The sequence below is a fragment of the Mustelus asterias genome, unplaced genomic scaffold (genome assembly GCF_964213995.1).
Source record: "Mustelus asterias unplaced genomic scaffold, sMusAst1.hap1.1 HAP1_SCAFFOLD_87, whole genome shotgun sequence".
NCBI lineage: Eukaryota > Metazoa > Chordata > Chondrichthyes > Carcharhiniformes > Triakidae > Mustelus > Mustelus asterias.
In genome coordinates, this window is record NW_027590140.1 from 961,904 (window position 1) to 976,423 (window position 14,520).

The 14,520-nt window shown below is 43.7% G+C and overlaps 1 gene segment (V, D, J or C); it reads right to left on the reverse strand.

Moving 5' to 3' along the window:
* Nucleotides 1-10,429: 10,429 nt before the first annotated feature.
* LOC144484039 (T cell receptor delta variable 3-like) lies at nt 10,430-11,055 on the reverse strand. The segment is given in 2 exon segments: nt 10,430-10,803; nt 11,016-11,055. Coding segments are annotated over 2 exon segments (414 nt in total).
* Between the last annotated feature and the right edge of the window lie 3,465 nt (nt 11,056-14,520).

Genomic DNA, 14,520 nt, shown 5'->3' on the forward strand with positions numbered 1-14,520 from the left:
TGTATGTTGTCCCATTGTGTGATTTCGGTGTGGCTCACAGGCGTTTTGCTGATGGGCCGACTTTGAGCTGTCAGCTGCTGCATTGCAGAAACCGTTTGTTCAACTGTTCAGGGGGGAAATTGGAAACTGAACAGAGAAAAGACTTTGCAGGCGCACATCTCTCAGATCCTGCGGTTTGAATGTGAGCAACATACTTATTTTGGGAGAACTGGAAATTTTAGACATTTTGTGTCACGGCTCCATTACAGATAGAGGGCTGTTGTTACTGGACAACAATTACCTCTCTCTTTTACTCTCTTTAGATTTCTCCCTGTCCATCAATGTCTCTACAATTTGAAATAGCATTATTCTCCTGCTGCAACAGGAGGAATCCTTTCAGTTCCTCGAAAGTGTTCTGCCATTTGATAAGAGGATTTCTCATCTGTCAATCATTGTATTCACTGTGCTCCTATTTACCTCCTCAAAGTAAATATAAGTAAGGCTGGAAGGCAAGCTTCCAGCAATGAGATCCCAACCTCGTCATCATTCGTTCATTCAATCTTAAGCCCAATAAGACTTTGGAATGAATTCCCTAAACAGACACAGGCTGTAGCACAGCTCTGTACAGTTATATTCACTTCCAGACAATTCACCACCTATTGCTCCCAGAGAATTACTGGGGACACAAGGGTCACCCTGAAACGGGAGGGCGGGGTTTACAATGGGTTACCTTAAATATCCAACTCCTCTTTTACAGAGCGGACAGTGACAATACGGCTCAGTGTCTTTGACTTGATTTGATTTGATTTATTGTTGTCGCATGTATTAGTATACAGTGAAAAGTGTTGTTTCTTGCGCACTATACAGACAAAGCATATGGTTCATATAGAAGGAAACGAGATAGTGCAGAATGTAGTGTTACAGTCATTGCTACGGTGTAGCGAAAGATGAACTTAGTGCAAGGTAGATCCATTAAAAAGTCTGATAGCAGCAAAGTAGAAGATGTTCTTGAGTCGGTTGGTATGCGACCTTTGTATCTTTTTCTGATGCAAGAAGGTGGAAAAGAGAACGTCCAGGGTGCGTGGGCTCCTTCGTTATGCTGTCTCCTTTGTTGGGGCAGCGCGATGTGTAGACAGAGACAATGGATGAGAGGGGTGGTTTGCGTGATGAATTGGGCTACAATCATGACCTTTTTTAGTTACTTGCGGTCTAGGGCAGAGCCATACTAAGTTATGATATAACCAGAAATAATGCGTTTTGTGGTGCATCTGCTAAAGTTGGTGAGAGACGTAGCTGACATGCCAAATTTCCTTCGTCTTCTGGGAAAGTAGATGCGTTGGTGGGCTTTCGTAACTATAATGTCGGCGTGGGGTGACTAAGACAAGTTGTTGGTGATCTGGACACCTAAAAACGGTAAGCTTTCGAACATTTCCACATCGTTCTCGTTAATGTAGACGGGGCATGTCCTCCAGACACTTCCAAAAGTCGAATAATAATCTCCTCCGTTTTGTTGACATTGAGGGAGAGATTATTGTCGTCGCACCAGTTCACCAGATTCTCCATCTCATTCCTGTACTCTGTCTCGTCATTGTTTGAGATCCGACCCACTACAGTGGTGTCGGCTGCAAACTGGAAAATCAAGTTAGAGGAGAATGTTCCCACACAATCATAGGTGTATAAGGAGTACAGTAGGGAGCTGAGAACACAGCCTTGTGGGGCACCGGTTTTGAGTATGATCTTGGAGGAGGTGTTGTTGCCTATCGTTCCTGATTGTGGTCTGTGAGTTAGGAAGTTCAGGATCCAGTCGCAGAGGGAGGTGCCGAGGCCCAGGCCACGCAGCTTGGAACTGAGTTTCGTCGGGCTAATGGTGTCAATAAATAGGAGTTTGACATAGGTATCCTTGTTACATGGTGTTCCATGGTTGAGTGCAGGGCCAGGTAGATGGCGTCTGCTGCGGACCTGTTTCGGTGGTAGGCGACCTGTAGTGTATCCAGGCAGTCTGGGAGCCTGGAATTGATTCCTGTCGTGAATAACCTTTCGAACCTTTCTTGCTCAAAATGGGCGTACAATGCATCGAGCTCATCAGGGAGAGCTGTGTTGGAGCCGGCGACCTTGCCATAGTCGGTGCGTGTCCGTGTGGCTAGCTTGGACTCAAGCTTGGTCCACTACTGTCTTTTGGCATCTTTGATGGATCTCCTTATATCGTATCTGGCTTTTCCTATAGATCAGGTTCGCCTGACTTGAACGCCTCAGACCTGGATTTCAGCACGCAGTGCATATCCCTGTTCATCCATGGTTTCCATCTGGGGAACACATGGGTTTGCTTCTTTGGCACTCAGTCTTCTACACACTTACTAATGAAGTCAGTTACAGTAGTGGTGCACTTGTTCAGACTAGTCGCAGAGTTTTCAAACACTGACTAGTCCATTGAATCTAAGAGATCATCCTATTCCTCTGAACAACATTGCACAACTTTCTTTGACGGATACTCCCGCTTCAGTTTTTGCTTGTAAGCCGGGAGCAGGAGCAGAACATTGTGATCTGATTTGCCAAGGTGTCAGCGCGCGATCGAGCGGAAGACATAGATAGAAACATAGAACAATACAGCACAGAACAGGCCCTTCAGCCCACGATGTTGTGCCGAGCTTTATCTGAAACCAATATCAAGCTATCCCACTCCCTATCATCCTGGTGTGCTCCATGGGCCTATCCAATAACCGCTTAAGTTTTCCTGAAGTGTCTGACTCCGCTATCAGTGCAGGCAGTCCATTCCACACCCCAACCACTCCCTGTGTAAAGAACCTACATCTGATATCCTTCCTGTATCTCCCACCACGAACCCTATAGTTATGCCCCCTTATGCTCCATCCACCCGAGGAAATAGTTCCTCAAACACATGGCCCCTCTCCTTGGTGAACACTGAAGAAAAGTATTCATTCATCACCTCGCCTATCTCTACTGACTCCATACACAAGTTCACTCTATCTATCCCCTTCATCATTTTATAAACCTCTATGAAGTCTCCCCTCAGCCTCCTCCGCTCCAGAGAGAACAGCCCTAGCTCCCTCAACCTTTCCTCATAAGACCTACCCTCCAAACCAGGCAGCATCCTGGTAAATCTCCGCTGCACTCTTTCCAGCGCTTCCACATGCATCTTATAGTGAGGTGACCAGAACTGCACACAATATTCCAAATGTGGTCTCACCAAGGTCCTGTACAGTTGCAGCATAACCCCACGGCTCTTAAACTCCAACCCCCTGTTAATAAAAGCTAACACACTATAGGCCTTCTTCACAGCTCCATTCCACTTGAGTGGCAACCTTCAGAGAACTGTGGATATGAACCCCAAGATCTCTCTGTTCCTCCACAGTCTTCAGAACCCTACCTTTGACCCTGTAATCCACATTTAAATTAGTCCTACCAAAATGAATCACCTCACATTTATCAGGGTTAAACTCCATTTGCCATTTTTCAGCCCAGCTTTGCATCCTAACTATGTCTCTTTGCAGTCTACAACAGCCCTCCACCTCATCCACTACTCCACCAATCTTGTTGTCATCAGCAAATTTACTGATCCACCCTTCAGCCCCCTCCTCTAAGTCATTAATAAAAATCACAAAGAGCAGAGGACCAAGCACTGATCCCTGTGGCACTCCGCTAGCAACCAGCCTCCAATCTGAAAATTTTCCATCCACCACCACCCTCTGTCTTCGATCAGACAGCCAGTTACCGATCCAATCGGCCAACTTTCCCTCTATCCCACACCTCCTCACTTTCATCATAAGCCGACCATGGGGGACCTTATCAAACGCCTTACTAAAATCCATGTGTATGACATCAAATGCCCTACCTTCATCAACACACTTAGTTACCTCCTCAAAAAATTCAATCACATTTGTGAGGCACGACTTGCCCTTCACGAATCCGTGCTGAGTATCCCGGATTAATCCGCATATTTCTAAATGGTCGTAAATCCCATCCCTAAGGACCTTATCCATCAATTTACCAACCACCGAAGTAAGACTAACCGGTATATAATTGCCAGGGTCATTTCTATTCCCTTTCTTAAACAGAGGAACAACATTCGCCATTCTCCAGTCGTCTGGCACCATCCCCGTGGACAGTGAGGACCCAAAGATCAAAGCCAAAGGCTCCGCAATCTATCCCTTGCCTCCCAAAGAATCCTGGGACATATTTCATCAGGCCCAGGGGACTTATCGACCTTCAGTTTATTCAAAACTGCCAGGACATCCTCCCTCCGAATATCTAGTTCCTCCAGCCTATTCGCCTGTAACACCTTCTGTTCCTCAAACACATGGCCCCTCTCCTTGGTGAACACTGAAGAAAAGTATTCATTCATCACCTCGCCTATCTCTACTGACTCCATACACAAGTTCCCACTACTGTCCTTGACCGGCCCTAACCTCACCCTGGCCATTCTTTTATTCCTCACATAAGAGTAGAAAGACCACTGCAAGAGCGCACTACCAAGCTACCAGCTCGGATCAAGTTTTCCTTGATCCGACCCGCCCAAGGACTTCTCATGTCCCCCTCCTAGCTCTCCTAAGCCCCCTTTTCAGCTCGTTCCTTGCTAACTTGTAACCCTCAATCGAGCCATCTGAACCTTGTTTCCTCATCCCTACATAAGCTTCCCTCTTCCTTTTCACAAGACATTCCACCTCTTTCGTGAACCATGGTTCCCTCACTCGGCCATTTCCTCCCTGCCTGACAGGGACATACCTATCAAGGACACCCAGTATTTGTTCCTTGAAAAAGTTCCACTTTTCATTAGTGCCTTTCCCTGACAGTTTCTGTTCCCAACTTATGCCCCCTAATTCTTGCCTAATCGCATCATAATTACCTCTCCCCCAATTGTAAACCTTGCCCTGCCGTACGGCCCTATTCCTCTCCATTGCAATAACAAAAGACACCGAATTGTGGTCACTATCTCCAAAGTGCTCTCCCACAACCAAATCTAACACTTGGCCTGGTTCATTTCCCAGTACCAAATCCAATGTCGTCTCACCTCTTGTCGGCCTATCCACATATTGTGTCAGGAAACCCTCCTGCAGACACTGCACGAAAACTGCCCCATCCGAACTATTTGACCTCCAAAGAGACCTACAAACCCACATGTTTGATTTGTGGAGCAGTGGTCTAGGCTGTTTGGCCCTCTGCTGGAAGAGGAGACGTGTTGCTGGTAGCTTGGTAGTGCGCTCTTGCAGTAGTCTGGCCCGTTGGGGTTTGAACATGAAGAGTACCTGACATTGAAGTCAATCCACCATCCAGCTCCAAAAGAAATGCGTATTCAGGCGGAAAACTGACCAACTCGGTCCCAGGAAATGAATCTCAGACCTCAGTAAAACTGCATTTAAGCGCGCTCTGTCGATTGTACTAACTGAGTGACTGCTTCCACCAGTACATATTTAATCCTGCCGGTGAAAGGACTTCAGCTGACCCAAGGCCCTCATTTGAATCTAGTTTAAACATATGCGGCTATATTGTAGATTGCGACATTGCCGGAAAACAATGGAGAAGGAAGTGATTTTAACAAACTGAATCCCGTGTGTGTGTTTAATCTTGTTGCGGTTTGACATTAAAACGGAAAAGAGAAATTCGGGCTCGGCAGCAGCCACGCAGATATTCGGTCTGGATTGTGTTTGGGATACTCATTGTCGGTGAGGATGATTCCAATAGTGTTCCACTCAAACTGGCGTTATATTTTATATGAATGCGCGATCTTGTCTTGCTCCTGAACACATTACAAATCAGAGTGATGGAGATTCAGTTATTCCGTCCCAATCTTCAGAGAGCGGGAGAGAAGGGAAAGCCGTGATAATAAAATGTACCTATCGCACTACAGAAGAAACGTGTCTTGTATATTGGGACCTGGAGCCATCAGCGAAGGAGCCCCAGTTTGTTGTCTGGAGACGGTCTTGGAATGTTGTGGAATGGAAAGGCTCAGCGTTAGGAAAACGGTTTGCTTCAGACCTCCAGCTGTCAGACTCCACCACAAGTTTAACCATCATAGACTTGCAGCTGATTAATGTTGCCGCGTATTACTGTGCTCTCTCTGGGACTCACAGTGATTGAAAACAATACCGACCCTATACAAAAACTGTCTTCCGATTGAAACTGCGGTTCCTGCCTGCTGAGGTTGTCTAGAATCTCGGACAAAAGCAATCACAATGAGGTTGTCAGCCACTCAACACACACACAGAGGAATCCAATTTACCTCTGTCAACTTCTTCACTCCTAATGAATGCACTCGAAACTGCCTCCGCTTTTATTAATCTCGTCCCTGTATTAGTAATAACTTAATTAGACAACTTCTCAGTTTACATTAATCTAGACCCTGCATTAGTAATAACTGCACTAGTCCATTTTAGTTTATATTAATCTGGACCCTATATCAGTATTCAGTGCACTTGACCCTGCCCCACATTATATTAATATCGACCCTATCTCAGTTGATATTAATCTAGACCCTGTATCAATAATCACTACACTTGACCCTGTCCCACTCTGTATTAATCTGGACCCTGTCTCAGTTTATATCAATCTAGTCCCTGTATCAGTAGAATGTTGTGTTTGGTTATTTGACTTTTCAGTTCCACTTGATTCCTGATTTATTTCCATACTTATGTCAGGAGTACTTCTAACGAATTTAACTGCTTTTATTGATATTTAGAAGTAAGCTTATTTTGTCTGCATTTCTATGCTTAACTTCATTCGATTTCATCGGTATGTTTTGTCCGTGCAGATGTGAACATTCTTTCTCAGCAACTGAAACGTTCACAGCTCACATTTGACATGAATACCGGTGTGCCAATGATGATGAGTAAATGCCCACTGAACGTTCACAACATCCTGTGTAACGAGGGACGTTTTGAATGAATATGAGGGGTTAACAGGATCAATGTTTCTGCGAAACTATGAGTGAGATCTGATTTAATGACACCATGCTTCTAAATACTGCATTCAGGAGACCCAAAAATGCAGCCAGAAACTTATGAATGTACACCGGAAAAATGAACTTTAAGAGTGTTTTTCTTTAATTGTTTCAGTGAGTCAGGTGTGCCTGGTCGTTACTTTGCTCGGCCATTTCAGGGGCAATCACATTTCTGTGTGTCGACAGTTACATAATGGCCAGACCAGGTAAACATTTCCTTCCCTAAAGAATTTTAGTGTGGCAGGTTTTTTTGTGACAACCAATGTTATCATTACTGAGACTACTCTATTGTCAATGCAATATTGCTTCTAATAATTCGTTTAACTGATTAAGTTCCACCCGCTGTCATGGTGAGAATTGAACCTCTGTGCTGACATTATCAGCATGGAACTTTGAATTCCTGGGCTGGTGACTCTACAGCAACATCACCATGTTGCATAACTGCTACATTAAATGGAAATTGTTGACTTGCATCCCATTAAACGTGCCCGCAGTATTCAGAGTCTTACTCTGGTACAATAACAAACCTGAATACTCTTGAGTAAAACAGCAGATCACCGAGGTAATCCCAAGACCTCTGTTGCTTAAATCACTGAAGGGACGCTTTGACCTGTCGGTGCCGGTCACTTTCAGAGCTCAACTGTTTTGCATTGAATTTTACTGCTTTATGATGTACTGCAGCATCTCCATGATTGCTGGTCTCCATCTCATAGTCTGTTCTCACGGCTTTACAATAATTGCTCTTCAACTCCAAACACGAGCACAAAACTGGTCGTGATAACAAATAACAGCTGAAAATCTCGAGTTCAACGCTGCCATGTTCCCCATTTCTTAATAAGCATTTGTCACCAACAATTGTTCAGGTATGCAAACCGCCAGATAAAACTCAGTTGAACTCATACATTTCATCAGGCTTTTTTTCTAGTTGGTATAACTGTGGTTTTCGCTTTCCTTCGTTCAAAGAATTGAAACGAGGTCAATAAAACACCTTTTGCTCGAATGTGGATGAGCAGAAGATGGAGGAGAGAGCTTCAGCAGGTGAATGAGACAAATTAACTGAAAAGTGAAGGAAAGCGGTTTGGAGTCGAGTCAAATATTGCACGCTAGGAACTAGGGAGACTTTTGGAGGACTGAGCTCAAGTGCTGTCTTTGGATTGATACAGAAACCCCAGTTTGGTGATTTAAAAACCCAGTGGCCACAGAGCCAGGCCGAGTCAGGCAATTGGCATTACTTGTGGCGAGTGAGAAACTGAAAAATATGTCTGCATTTTGCACTGCTGAATTTACTATTTCTGCCAACAATGACAGACAGAGAAGGAAAGCTGAGTCCATCAAGCCTGTTCACAATCCAAATGATTTAAATGTGAAGTGCAGTCACCATCGCAATCCAGGAAAGAATCACCATGCGCATAGCAAAATGCCTGGTGATGTGATCATCTTTTGTAGCTTGGCGACTGAGGTTTAAAAATCTTGGAGAGCTGTCCTGCTTTAGAAACTAGTTAGGTGAAGTGTTTACAATGCTCCAGAAAGGCCAGGTGGAGCGTTCATTTAGTACTTTACCTGAGCAATTCACTGTGGATACGCTCCGACTCCATTCGCACTGCCAGTGTAAGTGGCAGCTGGAATGTGCGTTAAGGCCTCTGGAGGCAGACCTGAAACCACAACTTTCTGAATTACAGAAGATAGAATTGAGAAATGTAACAGTTAACAGAGAGCCGCGGATAGAACTTGAACTGGCGGCATCACCTGTGCCAGTTCTGTTTGGTGAGGTTTTTGTACAGTGAGAGATTAGTTTTAAATAGCTGTGTCTCTCAATACGCAGAAATAGACAGCAGTGTCTTGGATTTCTGCTCGAGCAATCGTTAAAGGAAAGTTATTTTCTGCATTAGTCTGACCGGCCTCGAATTTTCCCTTGGCGAAATCTGCGACTCTTCTGTCGTTGTGCTACCTGTACCAGTAGGGATCGGGGTTATTGTTGTTTGTTGTGAAGCTGCAGTCCATTTTCACGCTATCTCCTTTAGTGATACGCAGTTCAGTCTGTGGAGGAGACACAGAATCTGCTTGAATCAGCCCTGAAATAAAACATAAGGGAAGGTTTAATGCAACACTGAGTGGAAAATTCCACGAACATCACCCTATTGCAAACAAACAAGGAGTTATAGTTTTACATACCAAACACCAGGCAAAGTATAACAAGATGACGAAACCACTTGAATTCCATCATTTCTTGGCCAGCAATCTCTTTGCATCAGATGTGTGGAGATACAGATATATTTACTATTGTCATCTTTTAAGTTAAGCGGCTGTTGAACAGAAAGCAAAAACAGAAGGCGAGGAAGTATCTTGTGATTTTTTTCAAATACAAAGTAGCAATGCGAAAACTGGGTAGCAGCATGTTAACACGAGTAATGACTGGTCAGCTAGTTTCTCTACCTGCACCATCTGACAGCGTCACTGCTCTTGGCGGTATTGTATTTGGCAATTCACCCCACCCCTTCCCTCCACACACCACTTGTTCATTAAATATAACATTAAGGCATGTAATTTGTCATTGAGATTATTTTTCATGGTGCCGAAAAAAGGAAAATGATGAATGAGAGAAATTGGGAGAGAGGAAGCAGACCTGAAATAGAGGGAAAATGCGAGAGAGAACAAGGCACAAATAAAAAAGAAAGGATGAATGATGCAAACCGAGGAGGAAATTATGTGCTGATTCTCATAGGATGCCATATATTTTTGTTTTGTTGTATCTATGCTCTAGTTAACGGCGATTATTGCAAGACCACCATTTATTGTCCATCGCTAACCTGACATAACCACATTGTGGTCTCATCCTGAACTACGCCGGTGTGAATGGTGTAGATGCTCCCACGGTGTTATTTTGGAAGCACTTCAAGATTTTAAACGAGAGACAACAACAGGAACAGTTATTTATGCCGGAGGTAGGATTGGATATGATTTATGGAATCACTGGATAAAACGACGCAGAATGAAGTTCTTTGGCCAAGTTGTTTGTACTTCAAGTCTGCAAGAGCTATCCCTTCAGGCCAGTTACATATTCTTTGCCCATGGACTTGCCCTTTTGTCCATTTCAAATCTGAAGCCAGCCACTTATTATTGTATCTGCTTCCGCCATTCTTTCAGGCAGGGTTTTGAAGGTCATAAAGACACACTTTGAAAATAACCATACGTTTCTCCACCATTTCTATTTACCGATTATATTTAATCAGTATCCTATAATTATCGACCCTGCTGCCGATGTAAATAATTCTTCCTCCGACATTATATAAAACCCTTTCAAAATTCGGGCATCTCATTTAAAATTCAGCTCAAGTTCCTCTTTCCCAAGGGAACCAATCCAGTTTCTGTATTCACTCCGATTAACTGATGTCTAGAATCCTTGACAGCATTTTGTCAGAACAAAAATATGTGTTTTTTAATCATTTTATAAACAAGGGATTTTATTTTTCAAGAGTCTCCGGGTGGAAGACCACTTTTCTAATTTCTCCAGTTTTGTTGTGTTTTGACGAGGTTTTTGTACGGGTCACAGCTGGTTTGAAGCACCGTGATCCTTAATCCGCAGAAATAGATGGCGCTGTCTTTAGTCTCCACTGCAGAAATTGACAAAGGGAAAACCTGATATTGACTGAAATGACGAGCATCGAATTTTCCTTTGACAAACTCGGCATCCTTGCGCCTGGTGTTATCCCGGTACAATATGAACTGGAGTGGCTGCTTCGGGTAGAGCCGGTACCAGTAGCGATCCGGATCAACAGAACTGGAGTTGTAATAACAGCTCAATTCCAGATTAGTTCCATCAGCTACCTTCAACTCACGTTGACTCTGTGTTACCGAACTCCCTTGGAAATTACCTGCAAAATAACATGCAAAACATTTAGGTAACCCCCTTATTGATGACAAGCATCCCCCTCTCTCCTCTTTCACAATGAGGGAAATCAATCACAATCTAACTATCACCTATGGATTATTTATACCAGAAGAAGGAATACATTTCAGTATTTAGATAGTACAGGGGGCAGAATGACAATTCATATCAACAAGTGTTTCACATCTTCCAATTTACCGAATAGAAATGAGATCACGAGAAATTTAACTGGTGTCATCTCCAAAGTGCTTCCACTATGTTCAAGAATCTAATGTGCAAATCTTTCTGACCACGTGCCTACAGTGACTTTAGTTTCCTTGAGACACGGTCACTCCAATGATGCCCTGAAACGCTGTTCAGAACAAACAGCAGAAATGACAGTGAAAGACAGAAACAAGAAACAGGAAGTGAGCGAGAGTCTGTTTAAATCGCAAAGATCACGTATGTGCGTGCTTACGTCATTGTCTAGTGCAGTATTCGTTGACACAGAAAGCAGAGTAATATTAATAAACACATAATCCAGTGTTTTATATATAAATGCAAGGTATCTTGCTGCAATAATTAAGGCAGACCTTGTGTAATATAAACAACATCAATGTCTAATATATTTTTACCAGAAACATATTAGCTTAAGGTACTCAAGCCAGCATGGTTGCAAATGGTTCGCACTGCTGCCTCATAGCTTCAGGGACCTGGGTTCGATTCCTGTCTGTGTTGAGTTTGGACGTTCTCCTGGTTTTTGCGTGGGTTTCCTCCGGGTGCTCCAGTTTTCTCCCACAGTTCAAAGATGGATCGGTGGTTGGGCCATGCTTTATTGTCCGTCAATATCCCGAGGTGCATAGGTTAGAGGGATTAGCGGTGTAAAAATGTGGGGTTACGGGAACAATGTTTTCGGTGCAGACTCAATGGGCCTAATGGCCTCCTTTTGCACAGCAGGGTTTGTGTGTATACTATAATTTTAGTTTAAAATTAATTTATCAGATGTAGACTTCACTGGTCAGACCCCATTTATTGCCCGTCACTGGTTGACCTTGAGAGGTGATGTTGCCTTCTCTGCTGTCTCGGAGGTGTAGGTACACGCACAGTGCTATTTGGAAGGTAAGGCAGCGTCTGTCATAATTTAGCGAAACCATTCTCTTGTTATGAATTAATTGACACGGGGCGAATTTTATGGACTGACAATCATTTAGGAATAGAAAAATATATTTTCATCACTGCAGTAACTATTGATACAGGGACTATTGTAACAGGAACGCGGAAATGCTCGACCACAGTAATAAATGCGACAGGGACGGGCCTGATGTTAACATGATACACCTTTTTATAACGTAAATAGTGGCATTGTCTTGTGCTGTAATAAGTGAGCCAGGGCCAAGCAACAGGGCACAGCAATACAGCACGATAATGATGTAAGTTACAGATAGGGACACATGGTGCAAAGATAATAGACAGATCAGCAAATCTCATAAGCAATGTGCAACTCAATAGAAATGTAGATATGTTGTAACGTCGTAGAAATAGAGGCAAGGGCGAGTCTTTTAAAAACTGATGCATATTCCGATGCACTGATAGCTGAGGCAGGGTTGTTTGTAATATAAAATGAAGTAATTTGCGTGCATTAATAACTGAGGTAGGATAATTGTAATATAAACATTTGAATGGTGTAACCTTAATAGATAGAACATTATGTAGTGTAATATAAACAGGGTGCGATATGGGCAGAGAGAGAATCTAGTGCAGCAGTAACTGGAAATAGCCTCAAACATTATGAACAATAATTTGTTGTAGTCCACTAAGTAATGCAGGGCCAAGAGAAACACAATGAGAGTAATGAATCAGCCCCAGTGTAATAACTCTAAAGCATAATTTGGGTCATTTATATCAAGACCTGGTCAACTGTAATATGAATAGAGATATGTTCTATAGATGCCCGTTCTTCCCCAGTGCAAACAGCGACACAATGTGGAATGTGTGAAAGAGGGACGATCAGATTTACATCGAGACATTGCACAATGCCATAAAGAGAAAGTTGTCGAGTATGATATGAAATCAAACAATGATCTCAGGTAACATGGACAGAGAGAACGTCCAAGTTCCAGATTTATTTATTAGCGTCACAAGTAGGTTTACATTAATACTGCAATGAAGTTACTGTGAAAATCCCCTGGTCGCCACATTCCAGCGCTTGTTCGGGTACACTGAGGGAGAATTTAGAATGGCTAATGCAACTTACCAGCACATCTTTGGACTGTGGGATGAAACCGGAGCACCCAGAGGAAATCCACGCAGGCACGGGGAGAATGTGCAGACTCCATACAGACGGTAACACAAGCTGGGAATTCAACCCGGATCCCTGGCGCTGCGAGGCAGCAGTCGTCCAGTGAAATAATAAATGAGCCAAGATGTATCAGAAATAGAAAATATATATTTTATTGTTTACAACAGACAGAAAATGTCAGTTAAGCAGAGGTACAATCCAATGTAGTATGCCAAGGCCGGATGTGGTTGTTACAATCAGAAGCCTACTCTCATGTCAAAATAAAACGGGGCTCCCTGCAGCATCAACAGAAAGACAGTCTGGTGTAAAGTGACTCGGGATATTGACTAGTGGAGCAAACACTGGCAGAGGACCTACTTTAAAAAACAATTAGATGGCACAATGATTTTTTAACGGGAAAAGTTCTATAATATAGAAACATAGATATGATTCAAATGCCACCAGGTGGACACAGAATGCTGTGACACGAGTTTCTCTGACCTCGACCGCAGTTGGATTTCTCCGGTCCCGCTGCAGTAAACGTCGATTTGTCTGAGCACCAAATTCTCCGTTATCGATCGCAGCAGAATTCCAATCAGAATTCCTTTCACCCCAGTCCAATTCTGTGCGGCAGCAGCAGGTAAACACAATGGCGCAAAACCAGCCTGGAACAATGTGCAGATGTCAGGTCTCCCCTGAACAAGACCTGTGGCTGCCTCTGCGAGTTCAGAATGGAGCCACCACCAACTCTCATCCCGAGAACGTTACAAGATACATAAACATAAAGATTTAAATTAAAATTTGGACAAAATAAACTGAAGGATTAGATTAGTAAGAGTACATCTGTTTGAAGGGGTTTTTCATATGCGAATTAGCAAACCGGCAAGAAAACAAATGTTTACGAAAATGACTATGGGTTGAACAATGGTTTATGTGAAGGTGTTAGAACTATAGACAAGGTGATTTCAAAGTGGAGAGGTCTGGAACGAGATGCAGTGGTATTTGTCGCGGTTCGTCCCGAGCAGCTCGGTGACGCAGGACTCTGTGCTCTACGGGCTGTTTCCGGGGACGCACACCGAGACAAATATCAACTGCTGCTGGAGGGTCATCAACTCGGTGAAGGACGCGCTTTGGTCCGCCCGAAACTTGCTGATCTTCCAGCTGAAAGAATTGTCCTCGACCGAGTGTTGCAGCCTGGCACATTCCAAGGTCCAGGACTACGTGCCCAGGGACGCGCTCAAGCTTGGGGCAGCCGCCGCCAAGGCACAATGGGGAAAGGCCACCGTGTAAAGCGTCTCAACCGAGGCAGACCGAGGGCCGGGTAACTGCAGAATACCCTCGGCCTGCGTAACTGTGTGCCAACCTGAAAAATAACGGCACACAGTAAACTCTGACACATGTATATAGTTTTAAGAAATGAAATGTAACGAAATGTAATGTTTTTGT